This window comes from Pelophylax lessonae (genome assembly GCF_965119305.1).
Source record: "Pelophylax lessonae genome assembly, chromosome: 7".
Lineage (NCBI taxonomy): Eukaryota > Metazoa > Chordata > Amphibia > Anura > Ranidae > Pelophylax > Pelophylax lessonae.
In genome coordinates this window covers 233,753,088-233,776,494 of record NC_138774.1, presented here as the reverse complement: position 1 = coordinate 233,776,494, position 23,407 = coordinate 233,753,088, and the positions used below count along the sequence as shown (strand labels likewise).

General features: G+C 47.4%; 1 protein-coding gene across 1 annotated transcript in view; it reads right to left on the bottom strand.

The window, feature by feature from the left end:
- HUWE1 (HECT, UBA and WWE domain containing E3 ubiquitin protein ligase 1) overlaps positions 1 to 22,976 on the bottom strand; it is a 484,118-nt gene extending 461,142 nt beyond the window's left edge. The window contains exons 1-5 of the mRNA XM_082264230.1: positions 22,904 to 22,976; positions 21,956 to 22,054; positions 20,138 to 20,344; positions 7,203 to 7,355; positions 7,051 to 7,113 (exon numbers count right to left, since the gene is read on the bottom strand). Coding sequence (XP_082120356.1) covers positions 7,051 to 7,113; positions 7,203 to 7,355; positions 20,138 to 20,344; positions 21,956 to 22,054; positions 22,904 to 22,948 — 567 coding nt within the window. The 5' untranslated portion in view covers positions 22,949 to 22,976. The remainder of the gene's footprint in view (positions 1 to 7,050; positions 7,114 to 7,202; positions 7,356 to 20,137; positions 20,345 to 21,955; positions 22,055 to 22,903) is intronic.
- Positions 22,977 to 23,407: the final 431 nt, after the last annotated feature.

The window sequence follows — 23,407 nt, the reverse complement described above, 5'->3', positions numbered from 1 at the left end:
TTTCCAGGGCAGACACCTCTGGCCTTTGATGATACTCAAGGCCAACTTCTGATCAATGCCCTGTTGAAGAAAGGTAAAGATCAGAGCCACAGAAAGGATCGAGGATTAGCACCAATCAACTCACACCAAGAATTGTAGGCTTTCCACGTACAATGGTATATCTTGCTGGTAAGACCACTTCCTCGTCTTCACTATAGTAGAGCTCACTGATCCAGACAGACCTCCATCCCTCAGTACCAGGCTTTCAATAGCGAAGCCATTAAAACCAGTGACTGTACCCAACTACGTCCTTTCCAAACCTGCTACGGGAATTTGCCCCATATGGGGCCCTTTCGAATTTAAAAATCAATTTCGGAAAATTGGAAGCAATTTGGGAGGGGATTTCACCCCCTCTACTGCTCTCGCTACAATCGAGCTTTGGCTTCAAGTGGTCAGACAAGGCACTGTGCTACTTGGGTACTTACATTCCACCTAACTTATCCAGAGTCTATGAGCTTAATTTCCCCAAACGCCCCCCCCCCCCTTGATTACAGACGTGCATTCTCCTAGAGAAATGGCACACAGGCCTTCATTCTTGGTTTGGCAGATGTAATCTGCTGAAGAGGAGTATACTACCAAAACACCTCTACCTAATGAGAGCCTTACCGATCAAAATCCCAGATAATTACTTTAAATCAGTACACTCCCTATTTACCAAGTTTATCTGGGCACACTAAAAACCCCATCTCGCGCGTGAGCACCTCATTCTACACAAAGATTACGGTGGACTAGCTCTCCCTGATATACAAAAATATTATCAGGCGACTCATTTGAGCAGGATTATTGATTGGCGCAGCCACCAAGCGTCTAAACTATGGATAACCAAAGAACAAGTGCAAACGGATATTTCCCTTAAAAAAAGTGCACTATTGGGGCTACTCGATCCTGCCCCCGAAATTACGCTCACATCAGCTTCTGGGAACCACATTACAGGTCTGCCATCAAACTAATGGGCAATGTTCTCTCATCCCCCCCATCTCCCTATAATAGGCAACCCTCAGTTTGTACCGGGCCTCAAATCACCCGACCTCGTGGCCTTAGGTACATTCAATTACGTTCAGGCTTCTCACTTCTTAATGTCTGATGGCTGGCCATCTTTGGCGATGTTGACAACTACTGCTGGAAACTTTCAGCTTACTTTCTGCTCAGCCTCACAATTGCACCACTTTTTACACTCATTTTTTACTCCGTCTGACTGCGGCCCCCGATTGACCATGTTTGAAGAGCTCTGCTCTGATACGGGGGTTCTCCCACACATTCTTTCTATAATGTACAGCCTATTGACAACACAGACATAGAAGCCCCCCCTATAGTGCTTGATTAAATGGGCAGCTGACTTAAACCGCACTTTCTCGCCTACACACATACAAAACATAAGTAGACTCTCCCTCAAATCCTCTATTTGCACCAAAATTCAGGAAACTAATTTCAAGTTGCAAACCAGGTGATACGATAGCCCCACAAATGATTTAATTCCGGGCATAACAGCTGTGTCAGAAATAGTCAAATGTAGAGACTATCTACAACGCTTGCTAATATTACTAGTGCAATAAATAGATGTAAATAAATATAAAAAAATTAATATAGTAGTAAAAATAAAAAAAAAAGAAGTGGTAAAAGGTCTAGTGCAATCAATAAAGAATAATTAGATTAATACATTAATATGACAGTGTAAAGAGAATATATATATATATATATATATATATATATATATATATACACACATATACATAAATACGATTCAAATGTATATCTTAAGATGGTGACAAATCAATATATAAACAATGATGCAAATTAATGTGCAAAACTTGAAAGTCCATAAAAAATTACAATAAATTAGTCCAAAGGAATCTTCCGGATCTAAATCAAAGTGCAGGTGCTTTTGTGCTCAAAATATCCAATCCAGTTCGTGACTTTGGTGGTATGGGTTCCTTTTCCAGTGAGTTTGGTAAAAATGGATCACTTACCAGAGGTAGTGGGTCTTATGTGCTGTATTAGCACTAAGACCAATCACGCTTGTAGGCCTTCCATGCCAAGCAACTGGGTTCCCTTGTGTAGCTCCTAATATGGGGGTGAAGGCTAGATTCCTTCTCACCTTGTTCCACTCCTCGGGGTTAGGGGCCAGGGTTACACAAAAAAAAAGGAGATGCTCCTATAGTGTAGTAGGTTTAAAAGTTAATTTCCCACATAGGGGTAAAATCACATCAATAGTAGGCTCTAATGACAGGCAACCGCTGACATGGAGAGTGGCGAGCGGAGTGTTACGGCTTGTGTTCCAAAGTGGGTGGTTGCGTCACACTGTGCGTTCCAAAACTGACGCATTTCGTCACTTCCTGTGACGTTATCAAAGGAAGCTACCTAATAACGCCACAGGAAGTGACGAAACGCGTCAGTTTGGAACGCACAGCGTGACGCAACCGCGCACTTTGGAACGCAAGCCGGAACACTCCGCTCGCCACTCTGCATGTCAGAGCCTACTATTGATGTGATTTTACCCCTATGTGGGAAATAAACTTTTAAACCTACTACACTATAGGAGCATCTCCTTTTTTTGCATAACCCTGAGGAGTGGAACAAGGTGAGGAGGAATCTAGCCTTCACCCCCATATTAGGAGCTACACAAGTGAACCCAGTTGCTTGACCTGGAAGGCCTAAAAGCGGATTGGTCTTAGTGCTATACAGCACATAAGACCCACTACTGCATCATTGTTTATATATTGATTTGTCACTATCTTATATTATTTACTACTATATTAATATTTTATATTAATTTGCATCTATTCATCGCACTAGTAATGTTAGCAAGCGCTGTAGATGGTCTCTATATTTGACTATTTCTGACAGACACTCTACCCCATTCCTACAGCTGCTGCTTTAGTTTCCTTTATTTATGTTTTGAGAACACATCACACCTAGGCGCGGGGGATACACTTTTTCTTAGGCTCCGTTCACATGTGAGCGTATGGATCACGGGCAGAACCGCTGCGGTTCCAGCCCGCGATCCGGAGATTGCAAATCACGGGACGCCTGTGCGTTGCCCGTTGATTTGCAATAGACCCCCAAACGCTTAGCGATGTTGCCGCGATTTCCGCCTGCCGAATCGCGGTAACATCGCGCAAAAAAAATCGCGGGACGCAATACGATCCAAAGAAGCTCTTGTAATTTTTTGGTCGTAATGCGTCCCGTGATTTTTTTTTGCGCGATGTTACCGCGATTCGGCAGGCGGAAATCGCGGCAACATCGCTCAGCGTTTGGGGGTCTATTGCAAATCAACGGGCAACACACAGGCGTCCCTCGATTAGCAATAATCTCCGGATCGCGGGCGGAACCGCGGCGGTTCTGCCCGTGATCCATACACTCACATGTGAACGGAGCCTTAGTGTTATCTTTTCTACACATAACAGCGGAGTGCTGGTGATGTGGTGGGGATCGCGGAACTCTACTTCATATCTTCTGGTCCTGTCCGAAACTATTAACCTTTTGGAAAGGGGTCAGATCTATAGCTCAAAAATTCACAGCTTATGTTATACCGGATGACCCGGCATTCTTCTTCCGTGTTTCATACATTCCTGTGAGGAGATACAAAAGGTCTATCATCTGCCACCTGATCAATGCAGCAAAGGCATTCATCCCCCTTAGTGGAAAAGCCAACACCCCCTACGGTGGCGAATTGGCTAAAAAGGGTTGAAGCAATCCGCAAGATGGAAGACCTAGTTCTGACTGAGCAATGTAAGCAGCAACAATATCATATGACCTGGGAACTGTAGAATATCTTTATTGTCTGACGAAGGAGTAAACTTGTTGAACTCCTGAACACCCTGTGTGTAGCAGGATTTTTTGAGATTCTGGACTCCCATCATCGGGAGGGGGGTTTCTTTTATCTTTTTTTTTTTCCTTCTTACACCCTGCAAGAGGAAACTGAGGACGAAGAGGAAACTGAGGACGAAGAGGAAACTGAGGACGAAGAGGAAACTGAGGACGAAGAGGAAGCTGAGGACGAAGAGGAAGCTGAGGACGAAGAGGAAGCTGAGGACGAAGAGGAAGCTGAGGACGAAGAGGAAGCTGAGGACGAAGAGGAAGCTGAGGACGAAGAGGAAGCTGAGGACGAAGAGGAAGCTGAGGACGAAGAGGAAGCTGAGGACGAAGAGGAAGCTGAGGACGAAGAGGAAGCTGAGGACGAAGAGGAAGCTGAGGACGAAGAGGAAGCTGAGGACGAAGAGGAAGCTGAGGACGAAGAGGAAGCTGAGGACGAAGAGGAAGCTGAGGACGAAGAGGAAACTGAGGACGAAGAGGAAACTGAGGACGAAGAGGAAACTGAGGACGAAGAGGAAACTGAGGACGAAGAGGAAACTGAGGACGAAGAGGAAACTGAGGACGAAGAGGAAACTGAGGACGAAGAGGAAACTGAGGACGAAGAGGAAACTGAGGACGAAGAGGAAACTGAGGACGAAGAGGAAACTGAGGACGAAGAGGAAACTGAGGACGAAGAGGAAACTGAGGACGAAGAGGAAACTGAGGACGAAGAGGAAACTGAGGACGAAGAGGAAACTGAGGACGAAGAGGAGGCATCCAGACGAGGCTTCAGTCTACAGCGTTTTCTGGACTATGGGAAAATGGCCCCCGTGAGATAATCTGGCTACACAAACATGGCTGCCAACTGGAGACCAGCTAGACTAAGGGAAAATGCTCGCCATTAGCTACAGCATGCTGCCAGGACCTTCCCTGTACCCTCTGTACCCTCTGTAAGGGGCCCCCTCCTGAAGGCAGGACACATGTAAGGGGAGACTCCGCTGTGCACTCTTTACTGGTCTCTGCACTGGGACCCCCCGCATTATACCTACACTACAAACAGTGGGTCATGCACCTTGGACTCTCCTACACTGGGACCCCTCCAGACTACCAGTGCAGGACACACTATCCAAGGACCCTTAGAGTGGAGTTGGCGGGGGACACTCAGTTGCATCCTCTACAGCTGAGGGATTTTAAGGATGGGAGGAGGGAACCTGCAGGCAGGTCTGACTGTCCCTGGAGGTTACCCGCGTCCACCGCGGGGGGGGAAACACCGATAGGGGGGGGGGGGGGGGAGTAGACAGTACTTACCCTTCCATGGTACGAGTAATGCTTCAGACAGAAACCTTGCCACCGACGTAGGGGAGCTGTCGGCCAAGGGGCCGCTGTGACTCAGACCCAAGCCTGGTCGTATGCGACCCTGCGAGACATTTAAACTCGCAGGCCAGCCTCGGTCCGTGAGGCTATGTCCGCAGCCAACCTAGAAAGTAGCTGCGGTCTGCATGCGCATACATGTTCAGTACCAGATGTGTCATAAAATTATTCATATGTACAAAATATCAGCCCATACCGATATGCAATGGCCAAAAGTATCGGCAACGAAAAACCAATATCGGTTGATCTCTAATATATCTATATATCTCTTATATACAGCCCTAAAAATATTAATTGGCCAAATAGACAATTGGTTATGACAGGGAAATTGCGTTATCTGAAGGTGTTTGATAATTACATGAATATTCCAAGTACCCGGTCATCTACACTGCCTGTAACTCTTTTCTGGGATCCAATAAATGCTTATCTCCAAGTCTAATATTCTCGAATTCAGCAAGAATCGGCCAAGATTCGAACCATGTATGTACCAAGTTCATCGATTGATCAACATAGGCATAACCAGCATGATGGGTTTTACCTAGGATTATCGCCCATCGGCTGCTATAGCCACTAGCAATAATCACTGTCTTCTCCTGGCAGGAACGGCTTCCAACAAGAATACAATGGCCTGGCAGGAGAAAGTCCCGCATCAACGCTGTTGATAAGGGAATCCAGTAAATATCTACCTATGGTTGCAGTAAAACAATTTGCTATGTGTATGACCGGCCTAATTTTTCATCACTCATACAATAACATATAGAATTCACTTCATTAATTTCCCTTCAGCTCATTAACAGGTAAATATCTCGTATCATATTAATAGTTCATATCTATAATTACCAGCCAGAAGGTGGCATCCACTCATTACACAAACCAAAAAATGACATCACTCAATTTAAAGTTTGTCCTAAAATAAGGGGAGACTCCGCTGAGCACAGTAGGGGAGCTGTCAGCCAAGGGGCCGCTGCGACTCAGACCCAAGCCTGGTCGTATGCGACCCTGCGAGACATTTAAACTCGTGGGCCAGCCTCGGTCCGTGGGGCTAGGTCGCGGCCAACCTAGCACGGAGCTGCGGTCTGCAAGTGCTTGCTGGCCGGACCCCAAGGATCTAGATTATCCAGTGGGTCACCGAGTCCGGCACTTAATCATAGATTCTCACAGGAACAAAATAATAAAAATGGAGAAAAAAAAATGAATTTTAAAGAAAAAATTGCCAGGACCAGAGATCCCAGCAAGGAACTAGGTCCTTACTCCTTACTAGGCAGAAAAAAAACTGAATACCTATAGCAGGAGGAAGTGGGAGTATATCCCCAGGGACTGCCCCATAGGTGTGCTCAAGCTTTTTTTCTCTGCCTAGTCTACTCCTGTAGGGGGGCAGTATAACCCTATGGTCATGAAGATAAGGAGCTGTGTCCGTCAATGAATGAAAGAAAAAATTTACCAAAAAGGCGTGGATGTCCTTGAAAGCGAACCTAAAGAAAGCTGAAGAACTAGAAAATTATAAAATTTTGGTTTTCTAAACTCTCCTCATACCTAGCCATTTTTAACAAACCTCTACAACACTTCTGTACAGACAGCAAAAGACAATGCAAATCACACACAACAATCACTGCTTGTTTTACATCCAATTTCTGGTTTGCTGGACAAAATTATTAAATGGTGTACACATTATTATTGAAATAGGCTTGACAGCAGTTTTAGAATGTGGTTCACTTATTACAGATACTAAATGGTGTGGTGATAGCCACAGAAAGCAATCACTTTTTTTCCTCCCAGTCAGCTCTCTACACATCTTTTAGATAGACCAGGTTGAAATGTATATAAACACGCTGGCAGTAATGATCTTACCGACATCTGCATGTCTTTGCAGCATTCCGCAAGCCCAAAGCCGTTTTCTTTCCCTCCCCAGCTCTGAAACATGAAGAAGAACAAATTAACGTTTTTTTCCTCTATGTGTATTAAAAAGGTATGTGAACATAGGTTACAAGGAGCTCACTCACTTCAGCTAGATGCTGGAGTCGCGATAATAACGGTGTTCTCTTCTCAGAAGCCAAACGTGTGATATAATTAGATCTTTTACTGAAGACATAGAGAAGGTTCAGCACAGCTAGCACCACTTGCATGTCAGAAGAGGCGAGCAATGTTGTTAAGTGCTAAGGGCAAAAAACAAAACCATATCAGTATATTGAACACATTTTCTGTTCGCTTTTTTAAACTACATAAACACTGTGTGAAAATGTATCAACTGGAAAAATATTTGCATTTTTCTGCACTTGAGTCTCTCATGCAGCAAATTATTTGCAAAAAAGTTTCTGTATTCATGCCCTTTGAACCTGCAATCCTGAGCAAATCAAGACTGTTTTGCAAGTACCTGCAACAAATTTAACTGTAATGCACAATGAAAAAAGCACAAATAAAAAGCTTAGGGACAGGTTTGATATTATCACAATGCTACTTTAGAGCAACTTAAAAGGGAAATTCATGAGTTAGCTGCCATATAAAGAAAAAACAGTTCCTGTGTTCTGGCCTCCATTTATGCTACACTTGAAAGAAGGAAGCACTCCTTACTGCACACAAGGGTTCCAGTTCATTGAGAAATCTGTGCAATAATCATTGTTCCTTCCTTATGAATAAAAATGAAGGAAGGTGTTAAGAGGAATATTGAATCCAAAAGCAAATTGTACTGCAGCTTACCAATTTTTATCTGTTAATCAAGCCAGCAAGTTTGTTTTTCACTAGCAAATGATTGATTGAAGCATGACCCAGGAAGTGATTAGCACAGGAAAAACATGTTTGATTTAAGCATGAACACTGGAAGTCGTGTCACTTCCGGATCCTGGGGCACAGGGTCACCGGAAATTACCCACCAAAGAGAACATTTAAAGCGCTCAGTGACGGTGCGAGCAAGCTCCATTCCCAGCGGAAGCCCATTCGGGGGAAATGCGACGTCACTATTTCTGCACGGACCGCACTGCAGGCGGCCGTGCTGGCTTGAAAACGTGTCTGTTTATTCTTCGTTATATGCAAGTGCAATTTTCAATAAATCCATGTTGTTTTAAAGATAATGCACTATTAGTCTGCATCCTCTCTGCTTGAGGTGGGGTGACGTCAGACGGCCGAGTGTAACCAGGTCCCTACTCAGATATCAGCCGCCATTGAGAGCCTTAGCTCTCCCTCCAGAAAATGGTGCCTCGGCCCCTTAGCCGTTGAGTTCCTGGTTTCTGGCTGTGTCTCCCTACCAAAAAAAAACACCAGAACTGAAGGGCGCCAGCTAACAGGGCTTAAATCTGTATAAATAGGGCAGTGTTTTCTGAGAAGAGAGGAGCCAGGGTCTCTCAAAGGTGGCTGTCCTAAAAGACGATAGGGGAAAGATTTATTTCAGTAAGGAGAGCAAGGCAGAGTGCCAAATGACCTGCGAGTGATGTGATAAAAAGGTTTGTTTAAGATAAGAAAGCAGATTAAAAGTGACATATGATGCAGGAAAAACTAAATTTTTGTAAAATCTTACCGTAAAATTCCTTTGAGTCCTCTGAGAGTCGCCGCCCACTCATACAGTCTTCACCAATAGGGGTATAGACTTCATCTAAACAGGAGTAACTAGGCATAAGACTTGTTAAAAAACAAAGCATTTAAAAAGACACCTATGGGAGCTGTCCCACTGGTCCAATACCCCCCTGCAATCAGCCATCCCAACTCAGCTTGGTAGCAAGCAGTTAAAGCGGTAGTATCGCGCTTTTTGACACTTACCTACAGGTAAGCCTATAATAAGGCTTACCTGTAGGTACAAATAATATCTCCTAAACCGGCACGGTTTAGGAGATATTTGCAGTGCATGCAGCCGCTCGCGCGAGCGGCGCATGCGCTCTGAAGGTCCGGGGGGACCTTCAATTATGTTTGCCGGGAGCTTGCCGGAAAAATCACTCCCGCGCGCATGCGCGCGGGAGTGACGTCATCGCGGCTCCGGCCAATCATGGCGCCGGAGCCGTCTCTTCCGGCCAATCACCGCGCCGGAGCCGCCGAACCCGGAAGTGACGGCGAGGGATCATGGCAGCACCCGCAGCGATGTCCGGGGGTCCGTGTCGGGGCTTCGTTCTAAGGTAAGATACACATAATGGGCTAGTATGCGATGCATACTAGCTCATTATGCCTTTGTCTTGCAGGTTTTTTTTTTTTTTTTTAGGGTTTACAACCGCTTAAGTCTATAAGAACCCCAATAGAAGGGCGGGGGCAGCGACTGTCGAGGACTCAAAGGAATTTTACGGTAAGATTTTACAAAAATTCAGTTTTCTCTTACGTCCTCCGACAGTCGCCGCCCACTCATACAGTCTTCACCAATGGGGACGTCCCAAAGCAGTGTAGACATGAGGGGTGGGAAACGCAACCATCAGAAAGGCAACGCAGTACCCACATCAGAGAGAGAAACCTCACCTGAACAGAAAGGTAACCCTCTAGGTAACAAAAAAGGCTCAACAGGATCAACAACCCAGGAAAGCAAATAACCAAGGGGATAAACAACCCCAACAGCCAGGGACCCGCGATAAAACCAGGGTCCCCTTACGGTACTGCCGCACAGAGAACTTTGCGGCCAAAGGAGGCATTAGCCGATGCCAGAACATCAATTTTGTAGAATTTTGAAAAGGTAAGCACTGACGACCAAGTCGCAGCCATACACGCCTAAGCCACCGAAGCCCGATGCCGGAAAGCCCATGACGCACTCAACATTCTGGTAGAGTGCACCTTGACAGGGAAGGGCAGTACCCGTTTCTTCAACAAATAGGCCAGTACAATTGTCTGATCCATTTCGAAATGGTCGGCGCAGACGCAGCCATACCCTTCCGAGGTCCCTCAGGAAGGACAAAGAATCAGATTTCCGAAAGGATTCAGTCGACGACAGGTAAACCCTGATCGCCCTGACAACATCCAAGGAATGCAAGGCAACTTCCTTAGGATGCCTAGGATTCGCACAGAGCGAAGGCAAAACAAGGTCCTCAAGGTGAAAATCAGAAACCACCTTTGGAAGAAAGGACGGGTTAGGTCGCAAGACCACCTTATCCCTATGAACCATCAGGTAAGTGGAGCGGCAAGACAAGGCCGCCAACTCCTACACTCTGCGAGCAGAAGTGATCGCCACAAGGCAGGCAACCTTTTTAGACAGCAGAGTTAACGAGATTTCCCTGATGTTTTCAAACGGGGAACCTTGTAACACGGACAGAACCAAGTTCAAGTCCCATGGAGGTGAGGGCTCCCTACAAGGAGGGGCCAAGTGACGCACACCTTGAATGAAGGTGCGAATCAAAGAATTAGACGCCACAGGGCGCTGGAAAAAGGACAGCCAGTGCAGATACCTGGCCCTTAATCGTGGCCAACGCAAGGCGCTGGGCCACCCCAGACTGAAGGAAAGCCAACATTCTCGCCACTATCGCGAGTATGAACGAGAAGAGAAGCCCCTGGACTCACACCAGGCAAAATAAGCTATGTATGGTAATAAATCTTACCAGACGAGGCTTTTCTAGCCTTGAGTAAGGTAGGAATGACCTCTGAGGAGAGACCCCCGTCTCTCAGGACCTGGCTTTCAACAGCCATGCCGTTAAAGCCAGCGACTGTAAAGCAGGATGGAAGATCGGTCCCTGAGACAGTAGATCTTCTCGCATTGGTAGCCGCCATGGAGGCTCGACGGCCAGGTGAACGATGTCCGCGTACCAGGACCGGCGTGGCCAATCCGGCACCACCAGAATCACCAATGTTGGTTCCGAGGCCAACCTGCGAAGGAACCTGGACAACAACTGAATCGGAGGAAAGGCATATATCAGATGATACTGATGCCAAGGCACCACCAGCGCATCCGAGGCGTCTGCCAGAGGATCGCGCGTTCTTGCCACGAACCTTTCCACCTTGTGGTTTTGCCGAGACGCGAACAGATCCACATTCGGGATCCCCATTTCGCACACAGCATTTGAAAAACCTCCGGGTGCAGGGACCATTCCCCCTGGTCCAGGGTCTGACGGCTCAGATAAAATCGGCCTGCCAATTCTCTACACCCAGAATGTGAACTGCCGATATTGCCGGGACATGAGTCTCGGCTTAAGACAGAATACTGGTCACTTCCTGAGCCGCCCGGGCACTCCTGGTGCCCCCTTGGTGTTTGATGCAAGCCACCGCAGTGGCATTGTCTGTCTGCACCCGTACAGGGCAGCCCTGAAGACGATCCGACCAATGGAACAGGCACAGCCTGATCTCTCTCAATTCCAATATGTTTATGGGGAGTGAGGATTCCTCAACCGACCAAGTGCCCTGGGCAGACGGGTTGCCCAGGACTCCACCCCAGCCCGACAGGCTAGCATCCGTGGTAAGAACCGTCCACAGCAACGGCCGGAAGGATTTTCCGTCCGCTACAGCCGGGGACTGAAGCCACCACAGAAGATCCATTCTGGTTTGGTGACTCAGACACTCTCAGATCCAAGGACTGAGGGAGCCTGTCCCATCTGGCCAGGATCTCCGCTTGGAGAGACCTCGTATGAAACGGTATCGCCTCGAAGGCTGACACCATCAACCCCAGGGACCGCATACAGGTCCTGAGTGACTAGGATTCGTTGTCCCTGAGGGCCCTGACCTCGTTCTGAAGGGTTTGGAGCTTGTCCTCCGGTAGGAACACCTTCGCTTGAGCAGAGTCCAGAACCATTCCCAAATATTGGAGGCGAACCGAAGGAGACTAGGTCGACTTCTGCACGTTGATGGTCCATCCGAACTCCTGAAGCGTCTGAACTGTAGTGGACAGATCACGCAGCAGGCTCTGACTGGCACTCGATCTTAACAGGAGATTGTCCAGATATCCCAAGATGGCAATGCCCTGCGCCGGTAAGAGGCCAAAAACGGGAGCCAGCACTTTGGTAAACACCCTTGGAGCCGAAGCGAGACCGAAAGGAAACGCCAAAAAATGATAATGTTCCTCCGCGATATCGAATCGGAGGTACCTCTGATGACCCTCGAAAATGAGGATGTGTAGATACGCATCCTTCAGGTCGCTAGAGGCCAGGAACTCGCCTGTACTCAGGGAGGGTACTACTGAGCGAAAGATGCGGAACTTCCGAACTCGTACAAAGCAGTTCAGAGCTTTTAAGTCCAGAATAGGACACATCTTGCCCTCCTTTCTGGGCACAGTGAACAGATTGGAGTAAAACCCCCGAAACCTGTCCCAATGAGGCACCGGGGCGATCATCATGAAGATTTGAGGGAAAGAATCTGTCCGCCGGTCGCGAAAGGAATTCGATCTTGTAACCTGATTGAATGATTTCCTGAACCCCTGTCCGGAATTCGGAGCAGCCAAGGTTGGAGGAAACAGCGCAAACGTCCCCCCACCTCTGGGATGGGATGAGGGCGCCCCATTAGGCAGAGGTGGACTGGGCCACCGCACCAGCTTGGCCGTATTTAGGTTTGCCCGCCCAGGGCTTTTTCTGGCCACCATGGCCCTTGAACTGTGCCTTGAAGGCACGAAAGGACCCCTGGTTTGGTTTAAAGGAGTGGCCCTGCTTACCGCGGAAATACTTGCCTTTAAGATTCTGGGACAGCAGAGTGCTCTTGCCCCCAGTGACCCCTTTTACCAATTCATCCAGGGATTCCCCAAACAGGCGAGACCCTGCATAGGGGATGTCAGACACTGTTTTTCTTGAAGTCTGGTAAGCCGACCAGCTTTTCAACCATATCAGGCGACGGTTAATCACCGCGACATTGGACAGGCACGCAGCTAATGGGACCTCATTCAAGGGCGCATCGCACAAATACATGACTCCTTGATAGATCTGGTCCACCATCGCCACGGCAGTAGGGGGAGCAGAATCCGCGACGAGGGTGTGTCTTAGCACCTTGGTCCAATCCACCACAGCCTGAGCCGCCATGACAGAGGCGAAAATAGGCTTTAGCAAGGAACCCGCCACCATGTAGGCATGGCGGGCAAGGGATTCCATCCTCCTATCCATAGGATTCCTAAACACCAGAGAATCTTCGGTGGGTACCAGAGTGGCCTTGTTCAATCTGGCCACAGTGTGATCCACCTGAGGGGCCACACGCCAGCGCAAATCCGTAGGAGATGCAAAGGGATAAAGGAGTTGAAACTTCTAAGACACCACAAAGGTGCGTTTTAAATGACGCCATTGATCATTCACAGTAGCTTGAAACTCAGCGGGGCAAGGGTACATCTGCGCCGCCTTGCGGGTCCTGTGTGTACCAAAAGAGGACACAATACCTGGAGGATTGGGCTCATCCTCTAAATGTAGTGTTTCCTTAATGGCAAGAATTAGCGCATCCATAGCTGCGCGGTCCTCGGCCATCCGGGGGGGGGGGGGGGGGATCATCCACCCCTGCAACCTCCGCCTCCCCCTCAGACAGAGAAGAGCGAGACCCTTCAAGGGGCACGCCACCTACGGCAACCATATCCGATTCAGAATCGGAAGACAAGGAAAAACGAGGCCTTTTTCTGTCAGCACGTTCAGTCATCAGAATATCCACGTTGGACACCAAAGTCGCCACTGCAGTAGACAAAGTAGACAGAGCAGAAGATTCAGAGGAACCTGAATCCCCCACTAAGGCTGTGGGAAATTTGCTGTCCTGAGATTCCATATTTAAAGTTTTTTTTTTTTTAAGGTACTGGCCCTTTAAGCACGCCGCGGACCCCCACAAGTGTTACCACCGCAGCCGATCTCTTCTGAACAGAAGGAGGAAGTGATGTCACCGCAGGAGACTTAACAGACTGCAGGTCAAGGAAAAATGGTTGCCTATAGAAAGTATGGGAGGCTTCGGTAAAATGGCCGCCAACATGTGCTCGGAACGAACGTTTTGTCACACACAAGATGGCGCCGCAAGGCGCCAAAACACACCACATACAATGCTGTATAAGCACCCACAGTGAAGCCAGACATGCTGCCCACGCTTAAAATGGCGGACCGGCGGTGTTTAACCCCGCAGCGGTCGCCACACGTGTCTGTACCTCCAAATAGCACCCTAAAGTGACACAGGAGAGGAACCCCCACAAACCCACACAGCGCACTTGCTGTGAGAAAAACCCCCGCAGGGACCGGGATCAGGGAGCCCAAAAAACGCACAGACATGAGGGGATAACACAGACACACAGGACTGCCAGCCCCAGACAGAGGCCCCACACAGAATGTACTTACCTGTACCCGATTGCGTGGGGTGCCTCTCAGCGACGGGAAACCGCACACCCTCAGATAGCAGGGGTGCCGTCAGCCAAAAACACAGGACGCTAGCAGTGCACGGAGAACCGTGGAGGAGGCGTCCAGGCGAGGTAGCCACCTCGCAGGCTGCATCCCTGAGGACAGGGATGGTCGTTTGCAAGGCGGGGCGAACACATAGCCTGCTAAACGCTCGATGGCGGGCTGGGATTCCATCAGGCCCATCAGGCTGGGATTCCAACCAGGACGACCAGTCCGACTCCCAGCTCCGCAAAAAATGGATTTTTGTAAGATCTTACCGTAAAATCCTTTTCTCTTAAGCTCATTGACAGACGTAGTCTTCGTTGATTCAACACACTCTGGTTATGCTGCCCTCTACAGGAGTAGGACTAGACAGTTAAGAAAACACTGTGGCCACACCTTAGGGGCAGTCCCAGAGGGTATATCCTCTCTCTCTCTCTGCTACAGCAAATCAGTTATGTCACAAAGCAGTGTTTAGAGAATTTAACCCAACCCAACTCAAAATAGAGGGGCGGGTACTACGTCTGTCAATGAGCTTAAGAGAAAAGGATTTTTACGGTAAGATCTTACAAAAATCCATTTTTCTCTGTCGCTCATTGACAGACGTAGTCCTCGTTGATTCAACACACTTGGGACGTCCCAAAGCAGTACCACAAATGAGGGGTGGGAAAATGGAAATTAAATCCAATCTAGAAGGCCCAACCGGTGCCAACTAGAAGTCTTCAATGCTCATCAATCAAAGAGGAGATTCAACAGAAAATTCCAACAGAAAAAAAACCCTCGAGGTAGACCACCGGTCTCCTCAAATTGCGGCCTGCAAAACCTTGCGGCCAAATGAGGCATCCGCCGATGCCATCACATCAATCTTATAAAATTTTGTAAAGGTATGTACCGACGACCAGGTGGCCGCCTTACATACCTGGACCACTGACGCCTGATGGCGATAGGCCCAGGAAGTACTGAGCGCTCGAGTGGAGTGCGCCCTAACAGGGAACGGAGGACTCCGACCCTTAATAGAATAAGCCTGTACCACCGTCTGTCTAATCCATTTGGAGATAGTCGCGGCAGATGCAGGCAACCCCTTTCTGGGGCCATCCGTGATCACAAAAAGTGAATCCGTCTTACGGAACGATTCCGTAGCTTTCAGGTATACCCTGATTGCCCGAACCACATCCAAGGAATGCAACGCATGTTCCCGATGATGATTGGGCTGAGGACACAAGGAAGGTAGTACAATATCTTCATTCAGATGAAAGTCTGAAACCACCTTTGGAAGAAAGGATGGCTTAGGATGAAGAACTACCTTATCCCTATGAATTACTAAGTATGGGGACTGGCATGACAATGCAGCCAGTTCTGACACCCTGCGTGCAGAAGTGATAGCCACTAAGAAGGCTACCTTCTGGGATAAAGTCAGCAAGGGAATCTCCCTGATGTTTTCAAAGGGAGGTTTCTGCAGAACCGACAAAACCAAAGATCCCAAGGCGGTAAGGGCACGCGGACTGGTGGAGCCAGGTGCCGCACCCCCTGGATGAAATTCCGCACCAAGGATTTTGTAGCCAAAGGCTTCTGAAAGAAGATTGCTAATGCTGAAACCTGACCCTTGATGGTGCTCAAGGCTAGTTTCTGCTCAACCCCCTTTTGCAGAAAGGCCAATATTCGGGTCACCGAATAGGTACGTGGAGGAATTCCTAACGATTCGCACCACGCGATACAAGTCTTCCATGTGCGATAATAGACCTTGCTGGAAGTTGCTTTCCTTGCCTTAATTAGAGTAGGAATAACTGAAGCTGACAAACCTCTGTCCTTCAGTACCTGGGTCTCAATGGCCAGGCCATTAAAACCAGCGACTGTAAAGCACGATGGAAGATCGGTCCTTGAGACCGCAGACACTCTGAGAAGAAGTTCCCAAGGAACGTCCGCGACTAGCATGTCCAAGTCGGCCAGACCGGCTTGAAGAGGCCATCCTAGAATTTCCAGGACAACTGGCGCTGACTGGATCCGAACCAGGCTGCCCTAGAGCTATCTGGCCCCGGCCATCCGACAAAGTCTGATCGTTCTCTGTTCCCACACATTTATCAGACACCTGATTCCTATCAGGAGTGGGGATTTCTCCTGGTTGAACCACAGGGACCGAAGTCACCCGGCTAGAGGCTCCTTGGTCTGTCTGTTCAACCATATCCGATTCCTGTGGGGAATTGAGACTAATCTTTGGAAAAGGTAAAGAAAATGATCTGTTCAGGGAACGGTAACTACCGCTCCCTGTAGTACTTAAATGTTGGAAGGGAAGAATCGCACCGGTAGCAGTGGTCGATGCTCGATCTAATGCCCTGAATACCGGTGAAGACGTCCCCCCCACCCTCAAGCCGGGTGGGGGCGCACCTTCAGGCTGTGTAATCCTTTGCTTCAGGTTTGGCTGAGTCGGTCTTTTGTCTGTCCGACCAGCCCTTCTTGAACCCTCCTGGAGGAGTCTTGCCCTTCCCGCTTGCTCCAGCTGAGCGAACGAACCCTTTATGGGCGGTAAAGAAAAGGTCCCCGCTTGTTACGAGGTCCTTTAGCTTTAGCAGCCTGTGGCAAAAAAGTGCTTTTGCCCCCAGTGGCATCCTTAATGATCTCATCTAGGGTGGCCCCAAATAGGCGATTCCCCTGAAAGGGGAGATTCGTCAAGGTCTTTTTGGAACCTAGGTCCGCTGACCAGCATTTTAACCACAGCACACGTCAGAGGATTACCGCTGACATAGATGCATGCCCTAATAGGGGGGTAGCATCCAAGGCTGGGTCACAGATAAACTGTAGTCCTTGTATAATCTGTTCCATCAAATCAGATGTTGCCTGGGGGATATCTTTCCCCTTCAGGTCCTGGCGCACCAATCTCGTCCATTCTGTTAATGTCCGAGACACTAAACCAATGACAATTACTGGTCTAAAGGCTGACCCTATCAGGGAAAAGATAGTGCGGGACTCCGCTTCTACTTTCCGATCCACCGGATCCTTAAAGGAAGAAGCGTCCTCCACCGGAATAACCGTGGCTTTATACAGTCTGGAAATAGGTGGATCCACCACTGGTGGTACCCGTCCATTTCTTAATGAGGGATTCCTCAAACGGATAGCGTCTAGCAATGCGCTTGGAAATAGTAAAGGTACGCTTAGAATGCTCCCATTCTTCTTTAATTTTATTACCAAAACACTTGGGTACAGGAAAAACCTTCACCGTTTTGGTGGGTTTGTTAGTACCAAAGGGAATCTCTGTTTCAGTTGCCTCTGCCGGTAAAACCTCAAGTCTTAAGGTTTCCCGAACCGCCACAACTAGTGCGTCCACCAATGCTTCTTCCTGAATTATGGCAGAAGCATGAACGTCCTCCTCACTGTCTGAGGGAACTTTACCTGAGACAGCAGCCCCTGCAGAGGGACCTGCAGCTGCAATGACCATCTCAGAATCTGAATCATCAGATGATATAGGGGTAGGCGGGGGTCGCTTTCTTGACCCCCGTTCCTGACAGGCCGTCTCCACCCGAGCCACCAAAGACTCCAAAACTGCTGTAAATGCATCCATACTCTGTGCACCGGCGGGTCCCGCGGCCCCCTCGAGGGAAACAGGTGGGGGTACTTGTGTGGCAAGGTCCATGATAATTCCAGATGCTACCCGGAAAAAATCAATTTGCCAAAAAAAAAAAAACAAAAAAAAAAACACTTTTTTCTTTTTTTTTCCAGACCCCCAGCGCCACAAAGCCCCTCCGTGTACCTGCTTAGGGACCCCTAAAGAGCGAGAGAGAGAGATAGACCCCAGGGCTCACCACTTGATGCTCAGAGTTTCGACTGCAACTTGTCTCAGCACTGTCTAGAGCAGACAGGAAGTCTCTTGGCTGGCTTCTCGGGAAGAAAGGAGGTGGCTCCGCCCCTCTGCACGCCTTCCGGCGCCTCCCCTAGCTCCACGAGGTGTTTGAGTCACCTCAAACATGGCCGCCCCCATGCTGGAGACACGAGGCTACGCCAAAATGGCGGCCTCGTGCGATCTACCAGACAATGGTGGCGGCCTGCACAGAATAGCGGCATGTCTGCAGAAGGATCTCTGCCTCACAACCCTTCACCCTCATGGTGGTCAGCGTGGTCGGCGGTACCGGACCCTGGCGGGCCGTATGCGGTCCGTGGCCGTCGGGAGGCATCTGTTTAGCTGGAGGAATGATCTGGAATGCAGTATACATATATAGACATCGCCCTGTGGCTTCTGACAGGTAGGATACTTTATACTATCACAGTAAAGTTCTAGTACTGCCACTGACTTCATCATTTTAACATCTTTGCAATTAGATTGTCAGCTCCCAAACCAAGCCTCCTGGCTTTTTGTTCACAAAAATCACACTCAAACAGGGGGATCTGTGACATGTTATAGGATAGAGGGAAGACCCATGCTTACCATTACAGCGAGGGGCCCGCGTTCACCACAAGACCCGTCAGGGGGAAAGGGGGAACATACTACTCACCATACCGGAACCAGGCGGGCGCCAACTCCTGACAGTACCCCTCTCCACCGAGGTGGGAGGGCTGTCGACCAGTACGGACGCCGTGACTCATGGTCTTAGGCGTTTCGGCGAGACGTTTAACTCGCAGGGTCAGTCCCCGTCCAGTGGGACTATGTCGCGGCCGACCCAGCGCGGAACTATGGCCTGCACGCGCTCGTAGGCTGAACTGGGGTGACTACTGGATCTCAACATCCAGCCCGTCGCCCAGTTCAGCTTTCTTGCTTGAAGATCTCACAGGAACACTGGAGAAAAAAAGCTGTCTAAAAAATCTTTTCTAAGAAAAAAATCCTGCCAGGACCGAAGATCCCAGCAAGGTATCTAGGTCCTTACTCCTAACTAGACAGAAAAAAAATGATTTGCTGTAGCAGAGAGAGAGAGAGAGGATATACCATCTGGGACTGCCCCTAAGGTGTGGCCAGAGTGTTTTCTTTCCTGTCTAGTCCTACTCCTGTAGAGGGCAGCATAACCCGAGTGTGTTGAATCAACGAGGACTACGTCTGTCAATGAGAGACAGAGAAACGCCGTCTTCATCTGAAGATCCGACTAATGCCCCATACACACGTGCAGATTATCTGCAGACTTTTGTCTGCAGACTTACCAAAACCATATAATATGAGGTCAAACCTAAACACTTTCAATTTGTATGCAATCCGGCAGGCCCTTGCACTACATAGAAAAGGTAAGTCTGCAGACAAAAGTCTGCAGATAATCTGCACGTGTGTACGGGGCATAACACTGACAAAATAAACAGCTAGTAGTGCAAAGAAACACATTTGCAGCAAATAAAAATCATAAAAAAAGAAGAAAGGCTGAGACTGTAGCCCCAGCACAGGGAAGCCTATCTTACTTCTTAACTAGGCAGAAGACAAACTGAGTTGGGATGGCTGATTGCAGGGGGGTATTGGACCAGTGGGACAGCCCCCATAGGTGTGTCTATGTAAAATGCTTTGTTTTTTAACAAGTCTTATGCCTAGTTACTCCTGTGGAGATGAAGTCAATACCCCCATTGGTGAAGACTGTATGAGTGGGCGGTGACTGTCGGAGGACGCAAGAGAAATGTGATTGCCATAATTTGTGGCATTTCAATATGCGTATTGGATTACACAGATTGTGAACAAACTACATACGTATGCATTAACTGTTTCGCTAAGCTAAACATCCAAACACTTGGGAAAGTCTTTTGGGAAAACCTATACAATAAACACATACCTCAATGGAGCTATAGAGATGCCGAGAGAAGCTGTATTCAATAAGCAGAGCAGTGAAGTTGAGAACTGCCAATAGAAGTGCTTTAAGCTGCTCCTTCTCAGGTCTGTCACACACCAGCATCCAAGACATATTCTCCACAGTCTGCCCAGCATCTGCTAGGATCCCATCAAAGCGATCCAACAGATCCACCCAATGATAGAGCTCACACTATAAAATAAAAAGAAGCTAATGAATTGGTAAAAAACGAAAGTAATTTTTCCAAAGTGTTTTTTGATCTGATACATTTGTATTGAAACAAGTTTTTACATTTTAAAACGTTGCATATTAAGACATTGTGCAGTGTACAACCATGACCATGACAGGACAAATATAAGCGCAGGATTCAAAAAATCTTCACTCAATTTACATTACAGCTTTCAATCAGCAGCATATAATTCATGAATGATGCTACCGAAAGGGTGGGAAAAAAAAATAAAATTGGGGGGGGAAGAAGCAGGTAAAGAAACAGACCTCTCAGACCCAAAAGGACAGTCAAAAATCATTGGTTGTAAAACCATGCAAGCAACCTCAAATAAGATGGATACTACACAGGGCAAACACTAAATAGTGTGGGGACAAACAAGTCAATAAAATATGGCGAACATTTCATTAAGGCTAGGATCACATATGCCTGGCAGCGGTTTGCAGTCAATTTTTAAGTCGGGTGCAGCTTTGTTCACAGGTACAGGTGCAAATATTTACATGAATTCGCACCTGAACAGGACCTAAAATAAATCGCAAAGGAATCTTTTCAAAATAGACCACTGCTGCCCCGGACATGTGTGAACCGACATAATTGAAAGCCGGTCTGGTTCACTTTATGCAAATCGGATGAAGTTCAAAACGCATTCAATTTGCATATATATGTGCACTGAGCCTTAATGAAAAAACAGTGGTTGAAAATGTCCCCCCCAAAGCATTCTCGGTATCAAGATAAAAAAATCTGCGTACGGGATCCCCTCCTGTAGCCCTATCCTTATACTTACCTGAGCCCCATCTCAATCCAGTGCTGTGCCTGAGAGCAGCATGTCTCCCTCCCCCTCACTCGATATGGAGGCAGCAAGAGGAGACTTTGGCTTCTGCTGCTGTCAATCACAGCCTATGAGGAGAACACGGGGTAAGAGATGATCTGCACTGTGTCTATGGACACTGCACGCAGCTCAGGATCGTGTCCCTATAGCAAGTGGCATGCTATGTGGGCACTCGGTTGGGGAGGAGCCGTAAGCACAGACATGGGGCCCCAGTATCGGTGCTGCTGTGCGAAAAACCATGACACACAGCAGGTAACAAGTCAAAACCAAAGAAAATTCCCAGCTCAACTCGCCAGTCTTCTACCAACCAAATTATCCTGTAACAGTTTGCGTTAAAAACCGGGGTTTAGTTAGCACACATTTGCAAATACATGCATAAGCTGCAGAACCGCTCCAAGGCACCACTATATTTCTGCAGTCGTAACTCTTGTAAATTTAGGAGAGCCTCCATAGTAGAAGCACAAGCATTCTAATAGAAAGAGGGCAGGTGAGCCTGAGGTACCCCTTCCTAAAGGAAGAGGGGCACACTAGACACCAAGCACATAGCACAATGGCAGCAAAGGCGACTTTAGGAAGGGGTTGGCTACCTCTGGTTCACCTGGGAATTTTCCTTGGTCTGGTTTTACACAGCAGGCAAGTTTGACAGTGTACTAATTTTAAAATAAAACTTTACCTTTACAAATCGCTTTAAAGGAATTCTTAACCGGTCATAAGATTTAACATTTAAAAATGAATATTGATCACATACCTTTCCAATATTCCATGTTTTGATCTGCTGTAGCTCGAGCAGAAGTTGTTCATCTGTGCAAACTTTCAACTTCTCAATCAGAGACCTGCAATCTGCAGGCTGTAAGGAAAATAGATACAAGACAAATAAAGCACAAAAATAGAAAATTAGATTAAGCTTTATTTCTCAGAATTACTCCAGTGCTGCTAGCAAGATTTCAACCTGGGGGGGGGGGGGTAGGAAAGACTTGTTAGCATCCAACCTTCCCTAGCTAGAGCACATAATGTTGTGTCCCCAGCAAATAAATTGCAAAACTTATTTTACCTTTCAGATGATGGCTTTTAATAGAGTTATGGTAGATATATGGAAGCTGCTATGGCCGATGGGGTGAGGAGCACCTTAGCTACTTTTCCTCATAGAGCTTCAGGCTGTTAAAATTTTAATAGTTCTAGTTCTTCAGCTAATGTTTTTAGAGGGCGTTTCAAAAGCCCCTTAAATTCATTAGATATATACTGTAGCCAACAATAAAAAATAAAATTTTAAAACCAAAGCTTTGTAATCCGTTCTCTAAGGCACTGCTCTCCCACTATACGTTCCATAACATTCATCCTTATCCAATCACTGACCTCAAGCAAGATAGGTGCACCAACACTTGATATGCTTAACATGTAAAGGAATATTCCAGGATAGTATTTTACAGTGCTACAGTTTACTCTAGTCAAAGTTTAGGATATGAAGGACTCATTCATCTAAGAATTGGGTTGACTACTGACAGCCAGGTAGTAGTGTGGCATGTTAGAATTTACACTATAGTGATCGAAAAATGAAGCGTTGCATTGTAGTGTATTGTCTGCCACATCGTACTACACAGCGTGCTGAGCATTTAACAATATATTCACAGTTTTAGGGCCTGTGTTGACGGCATCAGTTTGACACACAATATAAAATAAAAAATTCACAAATACTCACTGCCTCCGTTGGCGTCTTCTTCAGCTTCGTCCTGTCCACCTTCATTTTCAGATTTGTTTTTTTTATCCTACAGCTGCAAAGCAGAGAAAAAAATGCTTACAACAGAACCGCAAATGACAACATTTAACATACATGTTAAGAGGAAAAAAAATATTCCATACATAGGCAGTTTCAGTTTTCTGGGGACAAATATGTAACTTTCTGCCCCAAAGTAGTCACCAGAAGTACGTGCATATGCAGGATGATTTTATATAAACAGGGATATAAAGGCATAGAACAACCTAAAAATACAATTTTGCCTGGAGTTCTGTACAGGCTGCTTTCACGCTGTTCCATTGCAAAAACACTGGATTTTATTTTACCGTAAAGTTCTTTTCTTCGAGGTTCACTGACAGACACAGCTTCAATTCTTCAGACCAGTGGGCTTTATGGTGTCTCTGCAGGAGTAGGACAAAGCGGAAACTTTTGGTTACGCCCCTGGGGCAGTCCCAGAGGGTATACCAT